At 40.7% G+C, this 27,519-nt stretch overlaps 1 protein-coding gene across 6 annotated transcripts in view; it reads right to left on the bottom strand.

Annotated features, from left to right (window-relative positions):
* PRP39-2 (Tetratricopeptide repeat (TPR)-like superfamily protein) overlaps window positions 1-27,519 on the bottom strand; it is a 101,265-nt gene that overhangs the window by 36,441 nt on the left and 37,305 nt on the right. For all 6 annotated transcript variants that reach the window (XR_016083608.1, XM_010249128.3, XM_010249126.3 and 3 more), the window contains one exon: window positions 18,410-18,577. Coding sequence is in view for 5 of the 6 variants with exons in the window: in XM_010249128.3 (XP_010247430.1) it covers window positions 18,410-18,577 (168 nt within the window). In the remaining variant the exon portion in view is untranslated. The remainder of the gene's footprint in view (window positions 1-18,409; window positions 18,578-27,519) is intronic.

Below are 27,519 nucleotides of genomic sequence, written 5' to 3'. Positions count from 1 at the left end.
AAGTAGAGCAATACATTCAATTGACATGAATTAAAGAATGGTGAATGATGTACATAGCAAGCATGATGCAGTAGGGCTGGAACAAACTATCACAAGACAGAAAGAGAGTGAGAGAGTGTAGAGGAAGATAAAAGAGAGAGAAATCCTAAGGAATCACTCTAGGATTTGTAGGAATAACTCCATACAGCAAACTTGCAAGATAGCTCTAAATAAATCTTCATTCATTCATTATCTTCAAAAGGAAGAGAATAAATCTATTTATAGAGTGACATGTGTGGCCCGGAACACTGTTCACCACAATTACAAAAATGCCACTCCTTGTCTTGTGCATCAAGAAACATAATAACTTTCTATCTATTAATGCAAATAAACTGAAAATTGAAAAACAAGCCCTACTAAACTAGAGGAACAAGATGTTATAGCCCAGGCCCACATGGGACTAGTTAAAATGACAAAAATACCCATACTGTCCAAATATACAAAAATACAGAAAATTTCAGAAAATTCCAAATTTGATTCTTCATCTCCTACATTAAAGCACCCTTCATATTACAATATTTATTGCCCCACTGTAAACGTTGTTTTTGACTTTCTATTTACATGTTTCCTCATTGAAAAACCACTCCCCGCCCCAATAAAATTGAATTCTGTCCACACCTTGTCTTGCCAATATTTTAAAATCAACAATACTGTTGATTGATCTTTGTGGAGACTTTGTAACTTGATGTATCTTATTAGCATAGTCCCTGTTGTATTTTACTTATACATCTTATTCTTCTTTTCTATTTCAGCCCTATATGGGCATTCTTGTAATTGTACATATCTTTTAATATATAAGAGACTCTTTGAGGTGGGGGTCAATTATTCTTAACACCTCTAAGATTATTCTTTTTCTTTTCTCTATTCAGCCAAGAGTGTTGACATGGTATCAGAGCAGGTTGTTCTCTGATCTATTTTATCTCCCTTGAACCTCACTATAAGCGGTAATCCTGTTGTATTAAGGCTGTTTTGATCAACCCTTTTCTGTTCATTCTTCTTTGTGCAACCAGCAGGAGAGATTTCATTATATCTCTTTTGGGAGACATTGGTTCAAGGCCAAACTTCAGATCTGGTGTCGCCTAGACCTGATCTATTCTCCCTACAAACAACATCTGATTTGGTGAAGTTTTCGAAAGAGTTCTGATCTTCTTCTTGGGGCGGCAACACTATACAGTTTCCTTTTTTGGACTGCAATATTTTTGGACTTCAGGCCTTCTACATCAGCCTATGATTTGAGTTTTTCTCTCCAGATTGAAGGGTTCTCTCAAGCTTTTCTTAACCCTACACTCAGTTTCTGGTTTGGAGATTTCTAAGGACTGTTTCGATCAGCACAAGATACTTCCTTGTTCTTGAAAAAGACACCTGATGTGTTGGTAAATCATAGTTTTCTCTCAATCGGCTGACTCGATCAACTTATAACCATAGATATGGTGTCGTCCTAGGGTTTTCTTGCTTCCCATTTATTTGATTCAGACTTCAGATTCATATTTGAAAGGTTTTAGACTCGACTCTTAAAAACTTGCCTTTTTTTTGGACTGTCATGTTGAGTTCTTGATTGCTGAATTTGGTTGTCTCTGATATCCTTGTGGCTGGACTGTTGTTTTCTTGCTGAAATGGCCTCCGATAGAGACAATATTACTCCTATAAAACTGGAAGGATCAACCTATGGAATTGACAATGCTGTTGTAGCACATGGGAATAAGAAATCTACTACCAATGGTGATTCTTTTGTTAAAGGTGATTCTCTGGCATCTATGGTTGAGGAAAACATTCGACAACTGGTATCATTTGCTATTTCTTTTGCTCTTTCTGCCATCGGCTTACCTGCTGAGTTTTCCTGTTATTGTGCTTCTCCTTCTCATATTTGGATCATTGACTCTGGAGCTACCAACCAAGCAACCTTACTAAAACCCATCACAAACATATTGTTACTGCCAATGGTGAAAAGTTAAACATCATTGGTAGTAGTGATCTGTCTCTTAAGCTTTCACCCACTACATCTTTCCCTCTTACCAAGACCCTTCTTGTTCCTAACCTCACTACAAATTTGACTTCTGTTGACCAATTAATTGATGAAGGCAACATTCTCATCTTCTCTCAGGATGGATGCATGATTCGGGACCGGAACATTGGAAAGGTGAAAGGGAAGGGGCGTAGGTTGGGCCGTCTATTTGCATTGGAGTTCGAGAAGTCTCAAATAGCAACATCATCAGCCTATTTCAGTTCCTCCACTTCTAGTTCCATTCTGAGTCATAGAAATAATGTCTGGCACTTATGGCATAAACGTTTGGGTCATTTACATGCTGAAAAATTAAAATTTTTGTTTGATTCAGGCCTTATTAAGAATAGAGTTCCTTCCTTGCACACCTTTGATACTTTTTGTGTTTCATGTTGCTTAAGTAAGAATCATATCTTACCATTTCCTCACATATCTAAGCATGTTACCTCTCCCTTCGAGCTTATACATAGTGACGTCTGGACTGCAACTATCACTTATCGGCTTGGATACAAATATTCTGTGTCGTTCATTGATGATTGTACTAGGTACACATGGATATACTTTCTTCGCCACAAGTCTGAGGTGTTCCCAACATTTAAGTTGTTTCATACTATGGTATGGGTTTGGCTTCAATCACACGTGTGTATACTCTACTCGAATTCAGGGGGAGAATACACTCATGGAGATTTTTATCCTATTTGAAGAATCATGGAATACAAGTGCAATGAAGTTGTCCAGATACTCCTCAGTAGAATGGTGTGGTCGAGAGCAAGAATGGACATATCCTTAGTGTTGTGAGGACATTATTGCAGGAGTCCCATACTCCAGCTTCTTTTTGGGTAGAGGCAGCCAGTACAATTGTGTTTTCGATCAACTATATTCCTTTCTTTATTCTTGGCAATATGTCTCCCTTACAGAAATCCTTTATTCTTGGTAATATGTCTCTCTAGATTTATCTACGCTTCATGTTTTTGGATGTGTGCTTTGTTCATCTACCCTCTCGTGAACGCTCTAAATTGTCTGCATAGTCTGCCATGTGTGCCTTTGTGGGTTACAGTCCTGATCACAAAGGATTTCTTTGTTATGATCCCTCTATTCGTCGCATTTGTATATCACATAATGTTGTTTTTCTTGAGCACATTTCATTTTTTGTTGGAATTGCTAAACTGTTTGTACCGTCTGTTTCTGTTTTGCCAAACTTTGATTCACAAGATGCTCCACCTCCTTCTACTGAGAAGGACCTTCTCGTCTTCTCTCGCATGCGGTTATGTGCTCCAGCCCCTGCGTCTTCGACTCTCCTTCCCCCTGTTTCAGATCATCATCTTACCACCGCTCCTGTAAGTGATACCTCTACTTCAGACACTCTACATACTTCTGTTCCTCTTCGTCGTTCTACTCGTACGTCTAGACCTCCTGACTGCTATGGTTTTCCTTTAAACCATAGCTCTTTGCCTGCTGTCCTATCCTCCACAAATGTCCCTCGCTCCTACCAGGAAGCTAATAATAGCCCTCATTGGAAAGAAGCCATGGATGTAGAGATTCATGCTTTACACGAGAATGACACTTGGGACCTTGTGCCTGCTCCTCGAGATGCATCCATTGTTGGGAGTTGTTGGGTTTACAACATCAAGCTGAAATCTGATGGATCTCTTGATCGATACAAGGCACATTTAGTTGCTTAGGGATATAGTCAAGAGTATGGTATATCGACTATGAAGAAACCTTTGCTCCTATTGCGAAGATCACCACAGTCCATGTTCCTTTAGTAGTGTTTGCCACTCAGTCTTGGACCATATGCCAACTTGATGTGAAGAATGCCTTTCTTCATGGTCAGTTGAAGGAGATGGTCTACATGAAGCCTCTTCTTGGATACTGCAAAGATCCTTCTTTAGTATGTCGTCTCAAAAAATCTCTATTTGGTCTAAAACAAGCTCCCAGCCATGGTTTGAACGTTTTCACAATGTTGTAATTGTTGTTGGATATAGCCAGAGTTCTTTTGATCACTCTCTCTTCGTTAGGCATCGGCCTCAGGGTATTACCATTTTCCTACTATATGTTCATGACATGTTGACTGGGAATGACGCTGAGGGCATTCATGAATTGAAACTATTACTTCATAATTCCTCTCACATGAAGGATTTGGGCCCTCTCACCTATTTCCTAGGACTGGAAGTACATCGTAGTGATAAAGGGTATTTTGTTTGTCAGCAGAAGTATGCCTCTGACCTTGTTAAACTTGTTGGTCTTAATGATGAAAAGCATGTGGATACACCTATGGAGCTAAATCCTAAGCTGTCTAAATCTGAAGGTCCATTACTTCCCGGTGCTACCTTGTATCGCCAGCTTGTGGGGTCCCTCATTTATCTCACTATGACCCGGCTTGATATTTCTCACGCTATTTAGATTGTTAGTCAATTTGTTTCTGCTCCTCGTCAACCTCATATGACTCTTGTTCATCGCATCATTTGATATGTTAGAAGCACAACTTCTCGGGGACTGTTCTTCTCCTCCTCTCCTATTCAGTTGAGAGCATATGTTGATGCGGATTGGGCTAGTTGTCTAGACACTCGTAGGTCCACTTCTGGGTGGTGTGTTTTTATGGGTGATTCACTCATCTCTTGGAAGTGTAAGAAACAACAAGCAATCTCCAAGTCTTCCACTGAAGCAGAGTATAGGGCCATGTCTTCCGTTTGCAGTGAGATTGTTTGGTTACGATCTCTCTTTATGGATCTTGGCATTCATCTTTAATCCTATTCCTCTCTATGCAGACAACACAAGTGCTATCAAGATTGCATCTAACCTTGTCTTCCATGAGAGGACAAAGCACATCGAGGTGGACTGCCACTTCATCCGAGATGTTTTCACTACTGGGTCTATATCGCCTCCTCATGTAGCCTTGGACATGCAGATTGTTGATATCTTCACCAAAGCTATGACTAGGGTTTGACATCTCTTTCTTATAGACAAACTGATGCTATTGTCTAGGCATCAGTTTGAGGGGGAGTGTGGAGACTCTGTAACTTGATGTATCTTATTAGTATAGTTCCTGTTGTATATTACTTATATATCTTATTCTTCTTTTCTCTTTCAGCCCTATATGGACATTCTTGTAATTGTACGTATCTTTTAATATATAAGAGACTCTTTGAGGTGGGGGTCAATTATTCTTGACACCTCTAAGATTATTCTTGTTCTTTTCTCTGTTCAACCAAGACTGTTGACAATCTTTGTGTAAAAGTTAACTCCCAAATATGAAAAGCCAATTTACAAAGAAACCCAAAACAAATGCTACCTTTCAGCCCCTTGTTTAGCAAAGGAGTCAGCTAACCTATTTGCACTCCTTACCCACTTGAATTCAGCATTTAAGTCCTATGCTGTCTTTTCCACTTCCTTGAAAACATGTTTGAAAGAAAATGGGATATTTCTATGACCACTTGCCCATGAGATAATTTACTTTTGAGACCCCTTCCACCTCCACTTGTCTAAAGCCCAATTGCTTTGCCAACCATAAACCTTGTAGCAAATGCCAACAATTCAGCCTTTGTAGAGTTTGCAGTACCAATTGGTCCTGAATACAATGCCAAAGTCCTACTCTCCGAATTTTCTGATTGCACCACCTATTCTTGCCAAACCTGGGTTCCCCAATGAGCTCCCATCAAAGTTCAATTTTACTTTTCTGCCTTCTGGGGGTTTCCATTCCATTCTTATTCTTTCTTTTTCTCTAGAGGACTCTGCTACCTCACTCTAAGCCCTTAAAATGTCAGTGACTGAGAAATTCTGAAAGCAATCCAAGGTCTTTACCCAAAGTGCAACCTTCACTTTTATGGTTTCTATTACTTCCTCCAAAGCATGGCTTAAATGTCCCTAATTTCCTTAATATATCCATGACATATTTCCATTTCCATGGGTAGCGACAAGAAATTTTATTGGAATCGACATATTACCCAATGAACACTACCAACACTATGTGGAGTACAAGAGATAGCTTCCACGGCATATTTCCATTTCCACTTCCATGGATAGTCATGAAATAGCACTATGTATAGTAAAAGAGATAGTATTATAACATAAGTTGGTGACAATATTGTAGATATGTGGAGTAACAATGTTATTGCCTTCCTAACTTACATGATTACTGTTGAGTTTAGGCCGATTTTAAGTTATTGGGCCCAGCTTTGTTTTATTTTTATTTAAGTTATTCAGTTAGGAAGTTATTGGACCTTAGGCCCATTAGTTTATGTTATTTTAAGTTGTGATTGTTCAGCTACTTAAAGTAGCTGCCCTACTAAGGGTATCTTTGTAATCTTTTATTCTTTTATTTTAAGTATATAAATCAAGAGGGGTTGGTGGCCAGACCACATCCCACTCTCTTTTCTTCTTCTTCTTTCTCTCTATCTCTCTTGCTGAAACCTTTCAGCTTCTACTACTTTTCTTCACAAAGCATACATCAGAATCAATTATCAGCAATTTCTACTTAGTATTAGAGCAGGTCGAAGGTTTCTTGAGCTGCTCTATCATGCAGCCCTAGATCGGCCGATTGCATGGTGATATGAGAGGCTGATTGAAGACCTCAGGTAAGCCAAGTTTTTGGATTTTTTTGTGGATCTGTTTTGCCCTGTAGCTGGTCTAGGGTTTCCCATCAAATTCAGGAAGAACTAGAGAAAGGGGGAGAGTCCTGTTTTTGTAGGACTCTTCAATTTTGACCTAGGAAGTGGCACCCTAATTTTTTAGGGTTCCTTGGAGTTTTCTGAAGGGGGCATTCAAGTCCCACTTGTTTTGGAGGCCTCTGGAGGGAGCGGCTGCTTCTTCTCTCTCTTCTTCTCCCGCTCCCACGGAAAGGAAATCTTTTGTAGAAGGACCATCTAGGGTACCAGAAGGGTGTTAGTGGTGCCTGAAGGGAATTATCTCATATTTCTTCATCTTAAAGTGATTTTCTAACCCTTTTTTGGGATTAATGGAGGGTCACGGAGGTGAAAACAAATCGGGGAGTGAAATGAGACAATGGTAAGGAGGTGTAGGAGACCTTTTCGGGGTCGGGACCATCACTACAGTTAATTTAGATGGTACAAACTATTTAGAATGGTCATAATCTGCAAAGATGGCCATTGGTGCTCGTGGGAAGTTGGGGTATATCACTAGTGAGGAAGTGAAACCTGAGACTAACTGCTCCTGGTGGGTACAGGAAAATTATATGGTAATGACTTGGTTGTGCAATTCTATACTGCCCCATATAAGTAAAAACTTTTTGTGGGCAAATACAACTAAGGAAATTTGGGATGGGGTTGCAGAAACCTATTCATAGAGTGAGAATGTTGCTAGGGCCTACTAGTTGAGGAACCAGGTTATTGCTACCAGACAGGGAGATAAGCCTATTGCTATTTATTTTTTGGCCCTTAAAATCCTATGGCAGGAGATTGACCATCTGGAGACAATGGTTTGGGAAAGTAGTAAGGATGCAGCTATCAACCAGAAGCTCTTGGAGAAGAATAGAGTCTTTGAATTTCTTGGTGGCCTTAATCCCGAGTATGACATTGCAAGGCAACATATCCTTTCTAGGGATAGTGTTACTTTCTCTCAGGCATATGCCTTTGTATCAAGGGAAGAGAGTAGAAGGAATGTGATGATGAAGAATTCGGGTCATGAACAGTCAGCTATGGTTAGTACTGTGAAACCTAAACAGAGTGGAGATCATGGTGGCAGTGAAATCAGGAAGGAAGATAAGAGGGATACTTGTTGGACATGATCTATGACTACTGTAAGAAGCCTAAACACACGAGAGATACTTGTTGGAAGCTTCACCCTCACCTTGTGCCGAATAGACTCAAAAACAAGAAGGAAAATGTTAATATGGTAGTAACTGGTGACTTACCTGGGCCCCCTACTACAGCTACTTTGGAGTCTGTTGCAGCTACTGCAGTGAGGGCCGAACTTGAGAGATATGGGCAGTTACTTAATCAGCGAGATACAGTCAGTCCTAATCCGTTATCAGGTGGACAGCTAGGTACAAGTGGATCTGGTGGTGGACATTCTATTTCCTTTGCTCATACAGGTAGTTCACATGCCATTGCAAACTATGCTTCTACTACAAGTAAGGAGGGACCTCCTTGGATTATAGATTCTGGAGCCTTAGAGCATATGACTCATAGTTCCACTATTTTCTCTTCTTACCAACTCTGCTCTGACAGAGACAGAGTTTCCACAGCCAATGGATCCCATGTTCCCATTGCTGGGAAGGGGTCTGTCAAGATAACTAATTCCATTTGCCTACCCTCTGCCCTCCATGTACCCAGATTGAGTACTAACTTTTTATCTGTTAGTAGTTTGACTAAGAACTTGAATTGCTCAATGATTTTTCTCCTGACCATTGTGTTTTGCAGGATCTGGTTTCAAAGAGGACGATTGAGAGTGGTCGTGAGGTGAATGGAATCTACCTACTGGATGCGCTTCTAAATCATTAGAGTCATCATGTTAGCAGGGATTATGAGTCAGAGTCTGTGGATCAGATTATGCTTTGGCATAATCATTTGGGACAATTGTTTTTTCCTTCTTGTGTTTCTTATTTCCAAAGTTATTTAAGTTTATTAATTTGTCTAGCTTAGAGTGTGAAGGCTGTCAGCTTGGAAAACATTGTAGACATTTATTTAAAGCTAGTAATAAAAGGTGTTCATCTGTTTTTGATGTTATTCATACTGATGTGTGGGGACCATACCATGTTCCTTCTATGGGTGGCTAGAGTAGAAATCACTGATTGTAGATTTAGTTGAATTTCTTGTGAAAGGAAAAGGGGAGGAAGATAAAGATTTCAGTAGTAGAAAAGAAAAGAGAGGGAGAAAAGAGTAGGAAGTCAACCAGGATTCTTGAATTAACCCTAGCCGCCAACCCCTCATTATATTTATACTTAACTTAAAGGATAAGATATTACAAGGATGCCCTTAGTAGGGCGGCTACTAATGTAGTTGAACAGTCACAACTTAAAAACATAAACTAATGGGCCTAAAGCCCAACAACTTCCTAACTAAATAGCTTAAAATAAGAATAAAAAACAACTAGGCCCAACTCAACACTCCCCCTCAAGTTGGGAGTAAATGTCACACATTCCCAACTTGCGTAGATCATGCTCCAACTTGTTCTTTGCAACACCTTTTGTGAGAACATCCACGAGCTGCAGATCAGAAGCAATGTATGGAAAACAAACTTCTCCAAAAGTTACTCTTTCTCTGATAAAATGTCTATCCACTTCAATGTGCTTAGTTCGATCACGCTGGACTAAGTTATGGGCAATGTTAATTGCTGCCTAGTTATCACTGTATAATATCATAGGTTCTTTTGCCTGTACACCAATTTCTTCTAATAGGGAACGGATCTAGAGAAGTTCTGAAACTCCATGTGCCATGGCCCTGTATTCAGCTTCAGCACTTGATCTTGCCACCACTGTTTGTTTCTTACTCTTCCACGAGACAAGGTTAACCCCAACAAGGGTGCACACTCCAGAAGTTGATCTCCTGTCATCAAGGCATCCTGCCCAATCTGCATCTGTATAAGCCTCTAGTTTCAACTGTCCATGATCAGTAAACAATATGCCTCTGCCCGGGTGTCCCTTCAGATAAGCAAGAATCCTGTCAACTGCCTCCCAATGCTGGACTCGTGGAGCATGCATGTATTGGCTTACCACACTTACTGGTTCACCTTTTACAAGTATAGCAGCCGACCCACAAGTCTCTGATATCTCCCAATGTCTTTTACTGGTTCACCTTCTGATGCATTGATTATATGGTTCTGATCAATAGGGGTACTGATTGCCTTCGTTCCAAGCTTCCCTGTCTCTTGAAGAAAGATCCAAGGCATACTTTTAGAGATAAAAATTCCATGTTTTGATCTTGCAACTTCAATGCCTAGGAAGCATCCTAGTTCTCCAAGATCTTTCAAATTCTTTATGTAGATTCCTATTCAGACAATCAATCTCACTTAGGTCATTCCCCGTGACAACAATATCATCCACATAAACAATTAGGACTGACACCAACGATCCCCTTCGCTTCACAAACAAGGTATGATCGGATTGAGTCTGAGTGTATCCAAAAGCAATCAAGGCCTTTCTGAATCTGCCAAACCATCCTCTTGGAGATTGTTTCAAGCCATAAAGTGACTTCTTAAGCCTGCATACCTTTCCCTTTTCAGTATCACTGTAAAAGCCAGCAGGAAGATTCATATACACTTCCTCTTGCAGATCCCCATTTAAGAAAGCATTATTCACATCAAGTTGAAACAAGGGCCAAGAGTATGAGGCAACAAGAGAAAGAAGTATCCGAACAGAGGTCATCTTTGCAACCGGTGCAAAGGTTTCTAAGTAATCAACACCATAGGTCTGTGTGTACCCTTTTGCAACAAGTCTTGCCTTGTACCTTTCTATACTTCCATCTGCCTTATATTTTACCGTGTAAACCCATCTGCATCCAACTGTCTCCTTGCCTTCTGGTAGATCCACAATGTCCCATGTCTGATTCTTAAATCAAAGCTGCCATCTCTTCCTGCATAGCTGTCTTCCACTCAGGTTTGGAGAGAGCCTCACTAACACCCTTGGGTATAGACACTGAGTCAAGGGAGGAAAGGAAAGCACGGTAGGAAGGAGAAAGTCCACTGTAGGATAAGTACTGTGAAATACAATGAGCAGTACACTTTCTCTTCCCTTTTCTGAGAGCAATAGGAAGATCAGGGTTATCTGTAACAGGGTTAGTAGAATCAATGGAAACTGAAACAGTAGCGGGACCAAGAGGAATACCTGAATCCATGTCAGTCGAATCTAGAGTCTCCAAGGAATCGACAGGAAGTGATGTGAGTTCTGCTGTAGTGGAATCAACCTCCTTGTGAAGTCTCTGTCGTAAGTAATGCTAAGAAGCAGGACGCAAAGGAGGTGGTAAGGTAGGTGACACAGGATGGTCAAGCACAGGAGTAGACACAGGGACTGGAACTGGGAGAGGAATAGACTACTGAGTCACTTCCCCAAAACACTCCCCCTGAGAAGGATTCTTTGAAAAGAAGTATGTGGATTCAAAAAAAGTGACATCCATGGTAACATACCGGCTCCCAGAGACTAGATCATAGCAGTAGTACCCTTTCTGATTTTCTGCACAATCAAGGAAGACACACTTCTTTGCCTTGGGATTTAGCTTTGAGCGGTGAGGACCAAGGACATGTGCACAGCAGACACACCCAAACACCCTTAGAGGAATATGAAACATCTCCCCCTCAGGAAAAATGAGACTAAATGGGGTGTTGAATCAAGTATATGAGAGGGCACCCTGTTAATCAGATATACTACTGTGAGAACTGCATCAACCCAAAACCAAATTGGAACTGTAGATGTGCTCATCATGCTTCTTGCAATCTTAACAATGTTTATTTTCTTCCTTTCTGCAACACCATTCTACTGTGGACTGTAGGGACAATTGCTCTGATGGACAACACCATATTCTAACAGATATGAAGCAAAGATGTTTTTCAAAATATTCCCTGGCATTGTCTGATCTGAACACCTTTATTCTTGTTCCAAACTGTGTTAGCACCATCTGATGAAATTGCCTCACCAAGGATGGTACTTCATCGCGGGATCTCATCAGGTAAATCCAAGAGTATCGTGAGAAATCATCCACAAATAAGAGAAAATATCGATAGCCTCCCATAAAAGGAACATGATAAGGTCCCCACACATCCGAATGGATAACATCAAAAGAAGAAGAACACCTTTTATTACTAGGTTTAAATGAATGTCTACAATGCTTTCCAAGTTGACAACCTTCACACTCCAGACTTGACAAACTAACAAACTCAAAAAGTTTTGGAAACAAAAGACTCAAAGAAGAAAAAGGTAAATGGCCCAAACGATTATGCCAAAGCATAATTTGACCCACAGACCCTGACTCACTATCCCTGCTGACATGATGACTCTGATGAGGAGGAAGAACATCCAGGAGGTAGATCCCATTCACTTCATGACCACTCCCAATCGTCCCTCTTTGAATCCAGATCCTGCAAAATACAATGACCAGGAGAAAAAATTGCTGAGCAGTTCAGGTTCTTAATCAAACTACTAACATATAACAAATTAGTGCTCAATCTAGGAACATGAAGGACTGAGGGTAGAGAAATAGAATCAATAATCTTGATAGATCCCTTCCCAGCAATAGGAACTACCTATGTGAGCAAAGGCAGTAGAGTGGACTCCACCAGTGCCACCTATACCTTGTTGTCCGCTTGCTGCTGAACTGAAACTGGTTATATCCCGTTGGTTCAAAAGTTGCCCATACCTCTCAAGTTCGGCCCTTACTGCAGCAGTTGCAACAGACTCCAGAGCAACTGTAGTAGGAGGGGCCGGAATGTCACCAGTAACTGCCATGTGTGCATTTCCCTTCTTATTTTTTAGTCTAGTCGGCACAAGATGTGGGTGAAGCTTCCAGCAAGTATCTCTTGTGTGTTTAGGCTTCTTACAGTAGTCACAGATCAAATCTCTTTTACCTTCTTGATTTCACTGCCACCCCGATCTCCACTTTGTTTAGGTTTCACAGTACTCACCATGGCAGACTGATCAGAAACAGGATTTTTCATCATCACATCTCTCCTGCTCTCCTCCCCTGACACAAAGGCATATGCCTGGGAGAAGGTAACACTGTCCCTAGAAAGAAGATGTTGTCTTGCAATATCATACTCAGGATTAAGGCCAGCAGGAAATTCAAAAACCCTATACTTCTCTAGATGTTTCTGATAGGTTGTTGCATCCTTAGTGGTTTCCCAAGCAAATGTCTCTAAATGGTCAATCTCCTGCCACTGGGTTTTAAGGGCTGAAAAACAGGCTGCAATAGGTCTATCTCCCTGCGTTGTAGAAATAATCTAATTTCTCAATTGATAAGCCCTAGCAACATTCTCCCTCTGTGAATAGGTTTCTGCAACCCCATCCCATATTTCCTTAGTTGTATTTGCCCATAAAAAATTTTTACCTATATGGGGCAACATGGAATTACACAACCAAGTCATCACCATATAATTCTCCTGTACCCACCGGGAGTTGCTAGTTTCGGGTTTCACTTCCTCACCAATGATATACCCTAATTTCCCATGAGCACCAATGGCCATCTTTGCAGATTGTGACCATTCTAAGTAATTTGCACCATCCAACCTAACTATAGTAATGGTCCCAGTCCCGAAAAGGTCTACATCATCTCCTCCTACTGGTCCCATTTCACTCTCGGGCTTATTTTCAACTCCGTGACCCTCCATGCTTCTTAAAAAATGTAAAGAAAATAACTGAAATATGTAACAAGATCAAACGAAACACTTCTGGAACCAACAACACCTTTCTGGTGTCCTAGACTGTTTTCCCACAAAAGATTCCTTTTCTGTGGGACGGGAGAAGAGAGAAAAGAGGCAGCCACTCTCTCTAGAAGCCTCCAAATCAGGCAGGACTTGAACCGCCCCTTACAGAAAACTCCAAGGAACCCTAAAAAATTAGGGCGCCACTTCCTAGGTCAAAATTGAAGAGTCCAACAGAAACAAGACTCTTCCCCTTTCTCCAGTTTTTCCTAATTTTGATGAGAAACCCTAGACCAGCTACAGGGCACACAGATCAACCAAAAAATCCAAAAACTGGGCTTACCTAAGAACTTCGATCAGCCTCTTAAATCACCATGCAGTCGGCCAATCTAGGGCTGCATGAGGAAACAACTCAAGGAACCTTCGGCCTGCTTTGATACCAAGTAGAAATCACTGATTGTAGATTTAGTTGAATTTCTTGTGAAAGGAAAAGGGGAGGAAGATAAAGATTTCAGTAGTAGAGAAGAAAAGAGAGGGAGAAAAGAGTAGGAAGTCAACCAGGATTCTTGAATTAACCCTAGCCGCCAACCCCTCGTTATATTTATACTTAACTTAAAGGATGAGATATTACAAGGATGCCCTTAGTAGGGTGGCTACTAATGTAGCTGAACAGTCACAACTTAAAAACATAAACTAATGGGCCTACAGCCCAACAACTTCCTAACTAAATAGCTTAAAATAAGAATAAAAAACAACTAGGCCCAACTCAACAGCTAGCAATATTTCTTTTATTTGTGGATGATTTTTCCCGGTATTCTTGGATTTACTTGATGAGATCCTGTGATGAGGTACCATCCTTGGTTCGACAGTTTCATCAGATGGTGCTAACACAGTTTGGGGTACAAGTGAAAACGTTCAAATCAGACAATGCCAAGGAATATTTTGAGAAGAACCTTGCTTACTATCTATCAGAGTATGGAGTAATTCATCAGAGCAATTGTTTTTACAGTCCACAGCAAAATGGTGTAGCAGAAAGGAAGAATAAACACAATGTTGAGATTGCGAGGAGCATGATGATCACATCTATTGTCCCAGTTCGATTTTGGGGTGATGCAATTCTCACCGCAGTCTTTTTGATTAATAGGGTGCCTTCTCATGTTCTTGGATTTAGCATCCCATTCAACCTTCTTTTTCTTGAGGGGGAGATGTTCCACATTCCTCTCAGGGTTTTTGGTTGTGTTTGCTTTGCTCATGTTCTTGGTCCTCACCGCTCGAAGCTTGATCTTAAGGCAAAGAAGTGTATTTTTCTTGGGTATGCAGAAAATCATAAAGGGTACTATTTGCTATGGCCCAGTCTCTGGGAGTTGGTATGTTACTATGGATGTCACCTTTTTTGAGTCCACATCTTTTTTCCCGAAGGATTCTTCTCAGGGGGAGTGTTTTGGGGAAGGAAGTGAGCCATCTATTCCTCTTCCGGTTCTAGTCCCTATGTCCACTCCTGTATCTGGCCCTCCTATGTCACCTACCTTACCACCTCCCTTGCGTCCAGTTCCTCAGTGCTACTCACGACAGCGCCTTCACAGGGAGGTTGATTCCACTGTAGAAGAACCCACATCACCTCTATCGGTTCCTTGGAGACTCTAGATTTGGCTTACACTGACTCATGTATTCCTTTTAATCACTCTGATGTTTCAGTTCCTATTGATTCCACTAACCCCATTACAGATGACCTGGACCTTCCTATTGCACTCAGAAAAGGGAAGAGAAAGTGTACTACTCATTGTATCTCACAGTATCTCTCCTATAGTGGACATTCTCCTTCTTATCATGCCTTCCTTTCTTCCCTCGACTTTGTGTCTATACCCAAGGGTGTTAGTGAGGCTTTCTCCAAACCTGAGTGGAAGACAACCATGTAGGAAGAAATGCCAACTTTAATTAAGAATCAGACGTGGGAGATTGTGGATCTAGCAGAGGGTAAGGAGACTGTTGGATGTAGATGGGTTTATACAGTTAAATACAAGGCAGATGGAAGCATAGAAATGTATAAGGCTAGACTGGTTGCAAAAGGGTACACTAAAACCTATGGCATTGATTACTTAGAGACTTTTGCACTAGTTGCAAAAATGACTTCTGTCCGGATCCTTCTCTCTCTTGCTGCTTCATACTCTTGGCCCCTTTTCCAACTTGATGTAAAAAATGCCTTTCTTAATGTGGACCTACAAGAAGAAGTATATATGGATCTTCCTGCTAGTTTCTACAGTGATGCTGAAAAGGGGAAGGTATGCAGATTGGAGAAGTCTCTTTATGGTTTAAAACAGTCTCCCAGAGCGTGGTTTGATAGGTTCAGGAAAGCCTTGATTGTTATTGGCTATACTCAGACTCAATCAAACCATACTTTGTTTGTGAAGCGGAGGGGGTCCCTGGTGTCAGTTCTGATAGTTTATGTGGATGATGTTGTAGTTATAGGAAATGATCTGAGTGAAATTGACAGTTTGAAAAAGAATCTGCATAGAGAATTTGAAATTAAAGATCTTGGGGAGCTGAGGTATTTTTTGGGCATTGAAGTAGCAAGATCAAAGCATGGAATTTTTATTTCTCAGAGGAAGTATGTTCTGGGCCTTTTACAAGAAACATGGAAACTTGCAACAAAGGCAACTAGTACTCCTATTGATTAGAATCACATAATTAATGCATCAGAAGATGAGCTGGTGAAGGACATTGGAAAATATCAGAGACTAGTGGGGCGGTTGCTATATTTATGTATGACAAGACCAGACATCTCTTATGCAGTGAGTGTGGTGAGTCAATACATGCATGCCCCACAAGTCCAGTATTGGGAGACTGTTTACAGACATTTCATAAGAGAAAGGGTGACCTCAAGGGAAGTTTGTCTTCCATACATTGCTTCTGATTTGCAGCTTGCTGATGTTCTTACAAAAGGTGTTGCAAGAAACAAGCTGGAGCATGATCTACGCAAGTTGGGAATGTATGACATTTACTCCCAACTTAAGGGGCAGTGTTGAGTTTGGGCTAATTTTAAGTTATTAGTCCCTAGCTTTGTTTTATTTTTATTTAAGTTATTCAGTTAGGAAGTTATTGGGCCTTAGGTCCATTAGTTTATGTTATTTTAAGTTGTGATTGTTTAGCTATTTAGAGTAGCCGCCCTACTAAGGGTATCTTTGTAATCTTTCATTCTTTTATTTTAAGTATATAAATCAAGAGGGATTGGTGGCCAGACCTAATTCAATTCTGGCGACATCCCACTCTCTTTTCTTCTTCTTCTCTCTCTCTCTCTCTCTTGCTGAAACCTTTCAGCTTCTACTACTTTTCTTCACAAAGCATACATCAAAATCAATTATCAGCAATTTCTACTATTACCACTTTGAGCTAGCTCAATATTCATTTCAAACAAGAAGTTAAATATTAATTTTTGTTTGTATAATAGATTACTTGGTTAATCTATTACAACCATCTACATTTCATGTCGCTACCCATAGATTACTTCCATGGGTAGCGACATGAAATAGCACTGTGTATAGTAAAAGAGATAGTATTATAACATAAGTTGGTGACAATATTGTAGATAAGTGGAGTAACAATGTTATTGCCTCCCTAACTTACATGATTACCACTTTGAACTAGCTCAATATTCATTTCAAACAAGAAGTTAAATATTAATTTTTGTTTGTATAATAGATTACTTGGTTAATCTGTTACAACCATTTACATTTTCTATAAGTTTAAATTTTGTTTTAACTCATTCTATCATGAAGCTCTGAATCTTAAGGCTTACGGGGCAACTTTAGAACGCATTCTTTTGTCTATAACCTTAGTTTCTTAGCTTTGTTTAATGATTTGGAACAGGATAATAATTTAAAAAGGTGTCTATGCTGCTTTTATCATTTTTTTCATATTTTACAATGCTTCTACCATGTCTATAATTTTTACAATATTTAAGTAGAAGATCAAGACTGTAATCAGTCTTGAATCCTAATAGGTTTTAGGTTTACAAAATAGAAGAAAAGTGAGAGAGAAGAGAGAATAGAAGAGGAACAGGAGAACACAAGTGGTTGAAAGGAGGAACAGATTCTAACCAATCTGCCGCCACCACTTTCTTATTATTTATAGGTTATGTTTAGTACACAATGGAAATGACACATCTGCCCTTAGTACTTACATAATAAATAAAGTAAATAAAGCTGAAATAAATAACAACTGAATTAACAAACTGACACTACTATAACTGAAACAAATAACTACACATGCTGTCCTACGAACACAGTGGGAACCACTGCAGTGGGAACCACATCAGTGTTCTCTACAATTTACATGCGATATTTCTGACACGTTCCTTATATTTGGACGGCCAACATTTCCACCGATACTAACATTTTAAACCTTGCTCCAAAATCCTACTCTATTACCCAAAGTGCGACCTTCACCATTGTTTCTTTTATTTATTTATTCATCATTATTTCTTTTGTATGGATTTTGAATTCCCCAATTGCACGAGTTTTTTAGGTGCTATCCAAAGTTCCCAATTTTTTTAATTCTATAGAAAAAGAACTACACAACATGTAAGTCTTTTACCATGAATTGGAAGTAAAATATAAGATGTGCATAGAATAAAGTACAATAGAATTAGTAGTGAAATAAAAAGTATTTTCCATTTTTAGGAAGTTTATCTTTGGAATTCAATTGGGGGGCATCTACCCATTCTCCTCTTGATTGTTTGGTTTTATGCTATGACTCACTTCTTGAAAGATATTACAAGAAGCATCACCTAGATCGTAGTCGATTTCTTCCCAGAGAAATTTCTTGCCATAGAATAAGACCTCCAAGAGAATTCAGTTTAATATCATGACAGAGTTGGTGTGTACATGGAAACACGACCATGTAGGATCATATTTTGGGAATGGGAAGGTGGGTGGGATTTCAATCATCTTAGCATCTTCAACAAGGCAATTTTTCTTCTTTGTTGTTTTTCTCCCCTTTTCTTAGAGAAACATTTTGGAGTGTCTTAACAATGGAAAAGATATTCTAACAAGTCTGTGATCAGAGAAATACCTATCATAATAGCTGTGCAGCTTTTTGTTTGGAAATCTCAGGGTTCGGATGTAAACATAAGCTAGGGAGCTCCACTGCTTCTGAGAATACTCAAATGCAATATATTTATCCCACAGGAAATAGCACCAGTAATCCTTTCCAACAAATGATATCCCTCTTTCAAATAATCTGGCATACAATTTAAGTGATGGAATGTCAACTGTCAGAGAATTATCCATAAACATATCCTAAGCATATGACACAGATTTGCATGTTTATACATATAAAAAATTGGATGGCACTTATAAATCCAATTTCAACCTATCATCAACTATTTTATACAACAAATAGTGTATCTATGAAGGTTCATACAGTTAAAATCCAGAGAGATAAAAATTGATATTTTGTTTCTTTTTTTCAATGAATTTCCTTCTAGAAGATAAATATTTGAATAGAAAAAATTATACATGAGCACCAAATTAATGGGATTCAAGCATAATCTCATACTTTTCCCCCATAACTAGTTGACTTATGTCACGGATTTTATAAAACTTTTAGTTAGTTGGACAGTGCAAGTGCCCAAAAGCCAGCCCCATATATCTTCTCCATCAGATTAGAAGCCCAGCAACAGATTATATTAATATGCATTAGGGGAAGAACCTCAGGTGAGATCTGTGCGCCTCAGGGGCTTCTTCAAGGGAGCCCTTCCTCCTGAACACACGCACACGCAAGAGAGAGAGAGAGAGAGAATTGAGAGGAAATCCAAACTGTCCAATTCTTATTCAAACTGCCTTATATAGGCCCATACATCAAAGACACATGATACAAGTGTGATATCAAAACTAACTTGATCTATGTGGCTTTCTAATGTATACATATTTGTAGGTGGTCTTGGGCCTTGGGCACTATTCAGTCTTCCTTGTAGGTGGCCTTGGGTCTTGGGCTTAGGCCCCCTCTGAACAGGCTAGGTCTTATCAATTCGCCCACCTACCTCCCCCCCAAAAAAAATAAACCTTGTCCACAAGGTTGATGCTAGGAAATTTTCGTTGTAGGGTGGAATATATTTCCCAAGAAACCTCCTCCGCCAGTGGGTCCATTCAACAAGTACTTCCCTTGATCATTGGTATTCCTTGAGCGCACCCAATGCAGATCAAGGATTTTATGAGGCTCAATGATGGGCTGACCATCATTGGAAAATGCTGAAAAGGTTGGGCTGGCTGTGGCAGTTGGCGGAAGAGCTTTTCCAACAATGAAAAATGGAAGGCCAGATGTAAGTGTGAGGTATGTTGAATTCATCCGAGTTGTTTTTTATTTAGTTAGGAAGTTGTTGGGCTTTAGGCCCATTAGTTTATGTTTTTTTAAGTTGTGACTGTTCAGCTATATTAGTAGCCGCCCTACTAAGGGCATCCTTGTAATATCTCATCCTTTAAGTTAAGTATAAATATAATGAGAGGTAGGCGGCTAGGGTTAATTTTACAATCCTGGTTGACTTCCTACTCTTTTTTTCTTCTCCTTTCTTCTCTACTGCTGAAATCTTCATCTTCCCCCTCTTTCCTTTCACAAGAAACTCGACTAAATCTGCAATTAGTGATTTCTACTTGGTATTAGAGCGGGCCGAAGGTTCCTTGAAGTTGTTCTCTCATGTAGCCCTAGATCGGCCAACTGCATGGTGATTTAAGAGGCTGATCGAAGCTCTCAGGTAAGCCCAGTTTTTGGATTTTTTTGGTGGATCTGTGTGCCCTGTAGCTGGTCTAGGGTTTCTCATCAAAATCAAGAAAAACTGGAGAAAGGGGAAGAGTCCAGTTTCTGTTGGACTCTTCAATTTTGACCTAGGAAGTGGCGCCATAATTTTTTAGGGTTCCTTGGTCCTCACCGCTCAAAGCTTGATCCCAAGGCAAAGAAGTGTGTATTCCTTGGATATGCAGAGAATCAGAAAGGGTACTACTGCTATGATCTAGTCGCTGGGAGCCGGTATGTTACCATAGATGTCACCTTTTTTGAATCCACGTACTTCTTCTCAAAGAATCCTTCTCAGGGGGAGTGTTTTGGGGAAGTGAGTCAGCAGTCTATTCCTCTCCTAGTTCCAGTCCCTGTGTCTACTCCTGTGCTTGACCACCACCCTATGTCACCTACCTTGCCACCTCCTTTGCGTTCTGCTTCTCAACATTACATACGACAGAGACTTCACAAGGAGGTTGATTCCACTACAGCAGAACTCACATAACTTCCTGTCGATTCCTTGGAGACTCCAGATTCGGCTGACATGGATTCGGGTATTCCTCTTGGTCCCGCTACTGTTTCAATTCCCATTGGTTCTACTAACACTGTTACAGATAACCTTGATCTCCCTATTGCTCTCAAAAAAGGGAAGAGAAAGTGTACTGCTCATTGTATTTCACAGTACTTATCCTACAGTGGACTTTCTCCTTCCTACCGTGCTTTTCTTTCCTCTCTTGATTCAGTGTCTATACCCAAGGGTGTTAGTGAGGCTCTCTCCAAACCTGAGCGGAAGACAACTATGCAGGAAGAGATGGTAGCTTTGATTAAGAATCAGACATGGGACATTGTGGATCTACCAGAAGGCAAGGAGACAGTTGGATGCAGATGGGTTTACACAGTAAAATATAAGGCAGATGAAAGTATAGAAAGGTACAAGGCAAGACTTGTTGCAAAAGGGTACACACAGACCTATGGCATTGATTACTGAAATCATTCATGGAGAGTGGGAGACGAGAGAGAGAGAGAGAGAGAAAGAGAAGAAAAGGGAGATACGATTGAGAGGGAAAAAAAAGATACTGCTGGCTGCCGCCAGTTCTCTATTTATATTAACTAAATAAAAAGAATAGAAATTACAAACATGCCCCTGACGGCACACCCTAGAACCAAACTAATAAGAAAAAAAGACAAGTAACTAACTGACAGTATCTTAAGAAGTCAGCCTACTAGCAACAACTATAAAGTAACAATTAAATAAGCCTTACAACACTCCCCCTCAAGTTGGGCTGAATATGTCTATCATGCCCAGCTTGTCACATAACTCATTGTGCCGCAAGTAATGGAAGCCCTTTTGTGAGGACATCAGCAAGTTGTTCCTTGGAGTTGACATAAGGGATGCAAATTTCCCTTTTTTCCAATTTTTCCCTTATGAAGTGTTTGTCCACCTCAATGTGCTTGGTCCTCTCATGTAGGACAGGGTTGCTAGCGATGTTTATTGTAGCCTTGTTGTCACAGTAAAGAGACATAGGACTATGAATAACAACTCCAAGCTCCCCTAGAAGATTCTTTAGCCAAAGGACTTCAGCCACCCCATGTGCCATAGCTCTATATTCAGCTTTAGCGCTTGACCTTGCTACCACACTTTGTTTCTTGCTCTTCCAGATCACTAGATTTCCTCCCACAAATGTGCAATACCCACTTGTGGACTTTCTGTCATCCACAGCTCCTGCCCAATCAGCATCTGTAAAGACTTCCACCTTTAGGTGATTGTGTTTACTGAATAGTAGACCTGTTTCGGGATATTTCTTCAAGTATCTAAGAACTCTCTTCGTTGCCTCCATGTGTGGTTTCTTAGGAGAGTGCATGAACTGGCTTAGGACCCCAACGGAATAGGCAATGTCTGGACGGGTCATGGACAAATAAATCAGCTTTCCCACTAACCATTGGAACTGTTTCACATCTTTCAAAGGTTCACCAACACAGTCACCTAACTTGTGGTCAACATCCATGGGAGTATCTACCGGCCTTGCACCTGATTTGCCTGTATCCTGTAATAGATCAAGGGTGTATTTCCTTTGAGAGATAAAGATACCATTTTCTGAGCGGGCAACTTCAATCCCAAGGAAATACTTCAGGGGACCTAGATCTTTCACTTCAAATTTAGATGCAAGGAATTGTTTCAACTTTTGTATCTCTGAGCTCAAACTTCTTGTAATGATGATATCATCCACATACACTATCAATACAACAACCTGTTCCTGACATCTCTTCACAAAAAGTGTATGATCCGACTGACATTGTTTGAAGCCCATCTGTTGAACCGCCATGTGAAACTTACTGAACCAGGCTCTGGGAGACTATTTTAAGCCATAAAGAGACTTTTGCAGCTTGCACACCTTATTTTCACTTCCCTTGGCACAGAATCCAGGGGTTGAACCATGTATACTTCCTCCTCTAAGTCACCATTCAGAAAAGCATTCTTTATGTCCAGTTGATGCAATTCCCAGTCAAGATTAGCAGCTAAGGACAGGAGAACCCTAATTGAGTTCATCTTAGCTACTGGAGCAAAAGTTTCATCATAGTCAACCCCGTATACTTGTGTGTACCCTTTGGCTACTAATCTTGCTTTGTACCTTTCAACTGTTCCGTCTGCCTTGTGCTTAACCGTGAACACCCATTTACACCCCATGAGGTCTTTCCCCTTTGGAAAATCCACCGATTCCCAAGTTTGATTTTTGTGAAGAGCATTAATCTCCTCCTTCATGGCATCTGTCCATTCAAGGCATTTTAAGGCTTCTGCAACATTTCTGGGAACAGGGATGCAATCAACTGTAGATAGGAAGACTCGGTATGAGGGGGAAATGTGATCATAGGAGACAAAATGGGTAATGGGGTGTTTGGTAGTGCATGACCTGACTCCCTTTCGTTGAGCAATAGGAATGTCAAGGTCATCCACAGTAGGAGTAGGGTTAGGGAGTGGACTTACCTCTTGGGAGTCTAATGGTGTCGGTTGCTCAGTGTTTGGCTGCTCCACATCTCTATCACATTGCTGATCTCTACGACGTGTTCGTTGGAAGACACGGAAGGGAGCAAGGTTCGGAATAGAAGGAAGAGATACCTGAACCTGCTTCTCCTTTTCCACACTACTACTCTCCCCCTGTGGAGAAGCAGGGAAGAATGGCTCAGACTCAAAGGACACATCCATAGACACAAAAAACTTACGACTAACGGGATCAAAGCACCGATACCCTTTTTGAGAGGAGGGATACCCTAGAAAGACACAAGGAATGGACCGAGGGTCTAACTTACCTCGAGATGGAGACAAATCATGGACAAAGGCACGACAACCAAAGACTCTCATGGGAATGGAAAATAAAGGAGACTGAGAGTACAATAAATGATGAGGGGCCATGTAGTTCAGCACTTTGGAGGGCATGCGATTGATGACATAAGCAGCGGCAAGTATAGCATCCACCCAAAACCTTTTTGGAACATTCATATGTAGCATCATCCCACGAGCTACCTCAAGGAGGTGTCTATTTTTTCTTTCTGCAACACCATTTTGTTGTGGTGTTTTGGCACATGATCTCCTATGAATAGATCCATAGGAGACAAAGAACTCATTGAGCTCCCCATGGAAGCATTCTTTTGCATTTTCGGATTGGAAGATTTGTATTTCAACATGGAACTATGTAAATACCATCCTCTGGAAGTCTTTCACAATCTTTGGAACTTCGTCTCTACTACGCATAGGAATTACCCATGTATAGCGAGAGTAATCATCGATCAATGTGATAAAGTACTTATATCCGCCCTCAGAGATTACATTGGTAGGCCCCCATACATCAGAATACACAACATGAAAAGGAACATTTGATCTTTTATTACTTGAGTGAAAAGTTGTTCTACATTGTTTGCTCAACTGACACGTTTGACACTAGAACTCTGACACTGAACATGACTTAAATAAAACCAGAAACAAAGACTTTATTATTTCGAAAGAAGCATGACCTAAACGACTATGCCACAAAAAAATTTGACTCTTATTTGACTGACTATGTGACTCTGAGGATGACACCGAGAGACCAGCTTTGTTGTCAAGAATGTAGAGACCATCCACTAGGCTCCCTCTACCAATCGTCCTCCTAGATGTTAGGTCCTGAAAAACACATGAGTCAGCAAAAAAGGTTACACTACAATTTAAAGAGCTTGTAATGCTACTAATTGAAAGCAAATTTATAGGAAGTTGAGGGACATGCAATACACAATTCAGGTTAAGGCCATGGGGAAGAGATATTGATCCTTGGCCTGCAATGGAGGAAAAAGAGTCATCTGCAAGTCTCACTCTATCCCTTCCTGACAAAAGGCTATAAGTCTGAAACAAGTTCGGCTTACCGGTCATATGGTTGGAGGCCCCTAAGTCAATGATCCAAGGGGAATCCGTGGGAGTGACATGGAATGCAGAAGCCGTATTACCTGAAGTAGATGCAAATGAAGTAGAGGGAGTACCAGTGACTGAGCTGTCCATTTGTCGCAAAGCCCTACCATAAGATTCCAGGTGCTCTCTGAAGGAATTCATTATATCTTCCTTAGGGTCAGACTTATTAGGGTGGTCTCGGGTACTACCGGCAACCCAAGTATCTTGGGTTGCCACATGTGTTGCATTCTGTGTTGTGTTCATCTTCTTCTGACCTTGACTTTTACCCTGTTCTTGATTCTTCACTGCCCACTTGGGTTTCCCATGGATGTCCCAACAAGTGTCACGTGTATGCTGTGAACGCCAACAGTGGGTACAGAACAACTTATCTTTATCATCAGTCTTCTTAGTGTCACTTTTCTTCCCTGTGGAGTTATTATTCATTGCAGCCAAAGCAACTTTTGCTCCTCCTCAGCTGTAACAATCACACTTTGTCTGCTTTCTTCCAATTGAACAAGGGAGTATACCTTGTGAACCGTCGGCAACTCTTTGCTTCCTAGGATCTAAACCCTCAACGGTTCATATGCAGGGTTCAGTCCCAACAAGAAGGCAAACACACGTTGCTGAGAGACCAGATTCTTGTAGGCCTTAGCATCATCATCATGTTTCCACTCTATAGCCTGATAATGATCCAATTCTTTCCATATGGAGGTAAGGGCTGAATAATATGAAGACAAACTACGGCTTCCCTGTTTACAGGTTGAAGATTCAGCTTGTAACTGGTAAACCTTGGCATAATGCATTTGCTTAGAATAGGTGGTTTTGGCCTGTTCCCAGATCTCACTAGCGGTGTCTGCCCACATAAAGTTCTTTTCACATTAGGTTCCATGGCTGCGAGGAGCCAAGACATCACCATACTGTTTTCTTGGTCCCACCTATCATGTTCAACTGTCTCACCCTTGGGTTCTTTCACCCTTCCATTAATGTAACCAGCTTTACCCCTTGTCGTTACATAGAGTTTTACGCTTTTAGCCCACTCCAGGTAGTTCAGACCATTTAAAGGGGTAATTGGCATGGGAAAAATCATGTTTTCACCTCCCATACCAGTTGTGTTGTGTGTTGGTGTAACCCCCGATGAGGTTGATTCATAATTCGCCATGGGATACTGCTGAAAAACAGTCCAAACACAACACAACTACACAGCAGCCACAAACAGAATACCAACCCTCAAGGAATTTACTTCTAGGATGTGAGGAAGAGAACAAGACACTGCTGAAATCAACTCTGAGATGGTTCAGTCATTAAACCAGCCCGGTAATCAGTTCAACACAACCAACGCAGACATTACTATCAGTCCGACTGCAGCTCATACAGTCTAACAATCCAACATCCAAACAAGTATATATAACAAAGGAATAAGCCCTTCATACCATTGACCAAAGAAGACAAAAACAAGAACACACCTATTCAGCACCTGTACGAAGGTGCCAACCTGAAATCGACTTCACAGCATCGAACAGAGAAGGAAGAGAGTCTCTATCAGCATCGCCCTTCTCCGACTAGGGTTTCCTTGGTATTACGACCAAGGAAAAAATATAGGAAGTGCCGCCAGAAATCTGCTAGGGTTTCTGCCAATAACCTACTAGGGTTTCTTTGTCTTCCACGTCCAAGAATTTAAAGAAGGAAACCTTGCTCAAAACAGGAGGGATCGTAGGTCTTTTACAGCCTAGAAAACCTGGCTCTGATCCCATGTAATCATTCATGGAGAGTGGGAGACGAGAGAGAGAGAGAAAGAGAAGAAAAGGGAGATACGATTGAGAGTGAAAAAAAGATACTGCTGGCTGCCGCCAGTTCTCTATTTATATTAACTTAATAAAAAGAATAGAAATTACAAATATGCCCCTGGCGGCACACCCTAGAACCAAACTAATAAGAAAAAAAAGACAAGTAACTAACTGACAGTATCTTAAGAAGTCAGCCTACTAACAGCAACTATAAAGTAACAATTAAATAAGCCTTACAACAATTACTTAGAGACCTTTGCACTAGCTGCAAAGATGACCACTGTTTGGATACTTCTTTATCTTCCTGCCTCATACTCTTGGCCCTTGTTTCAACTTGATGTGAAGAATGCTTTCCTAAATGGGGATCTGCAAGAAGAAGTGTACATGGATCTTCCTGTTGGCTTTTACAATGATACTGAAAAGGGAAAGGTATGCAGGCTTAAGAAGTCAATTTGTGGGTTGAAACAATCTCCCAGAGCATGGTTTGACAGATTCAGAAAGGCCTTGATTGCTTTTGGCTACACTCAGACTCAATCTGATCACACTTTGTTTGTGAAGCGAAGGGGATCTTTGGTGTCAGTCCTAATTGTTTATGTGGATGATATTGTTGTCACCGGGAATGATCTCAGTGAGATTGATGGTCTGAAAAGCAACCTACATAAATAATTTGAAATTAAGGATCTTGGAGAACTGAGATACTTCTTAGGCATTGAAGTTGCAAGATCAAAACATGGATTTTTTATCTCTCAAAGGAAGTATGTCTTGGATCTTCTTCAAGAGACAGGGTAGCTTGGAACAAAGGCAATCAGCACCCCTATTGATCAAAACCATAAAATCAATGCATCAGAAGGTGAACCAGTAAAGGACATTGGGAGATATCAGAGACTTGTGGGTCGGCTGCTATACTTGTGTATGACAAGACCAGACATTTCCTATGCAGTAAGTGTGGTAAGCCAATACATGCATGCTCCACGAGTCCAGCATTGGGAGGCAGTTGATAGGATTCTTGCTTATCTGAAGGGACACCCGGGCAGAGGCATATTGTTTACTGATCATGGATAGTTGAAACTAGAGGCTTATACAGATGCAGATTGGGCAGGATGCCTTGATGACAGGAGATCAACTTCTAGAGTGTGCACCCTTGTTGGAGGCAACCTTGTCTCATGGAAGAGTAAGAAACAAACAGTGGTGGCAAGATCAAGTGCCGAAGCCGA

Source organism: Nelumbo nucifera, chromosome 3, assembly GCF_055504915.1.
Source record: "Nelumbo nucifera cultivar China Antique chromosome 3, China Antique-T2T, whole genome shotgun sequence".
NCBI classification, from domain to species: Eukaryota; Viridiplantae; Streptophyta; class Magnoliopsida; order Proteales; family Nelumbonaceae; genus Nelumbo; species Nelumbo nucifera.
Note: the sequence above shows the minus strand (reverse complement) of the source record. Positions and strands in the feature narration are given on the sequence as shown.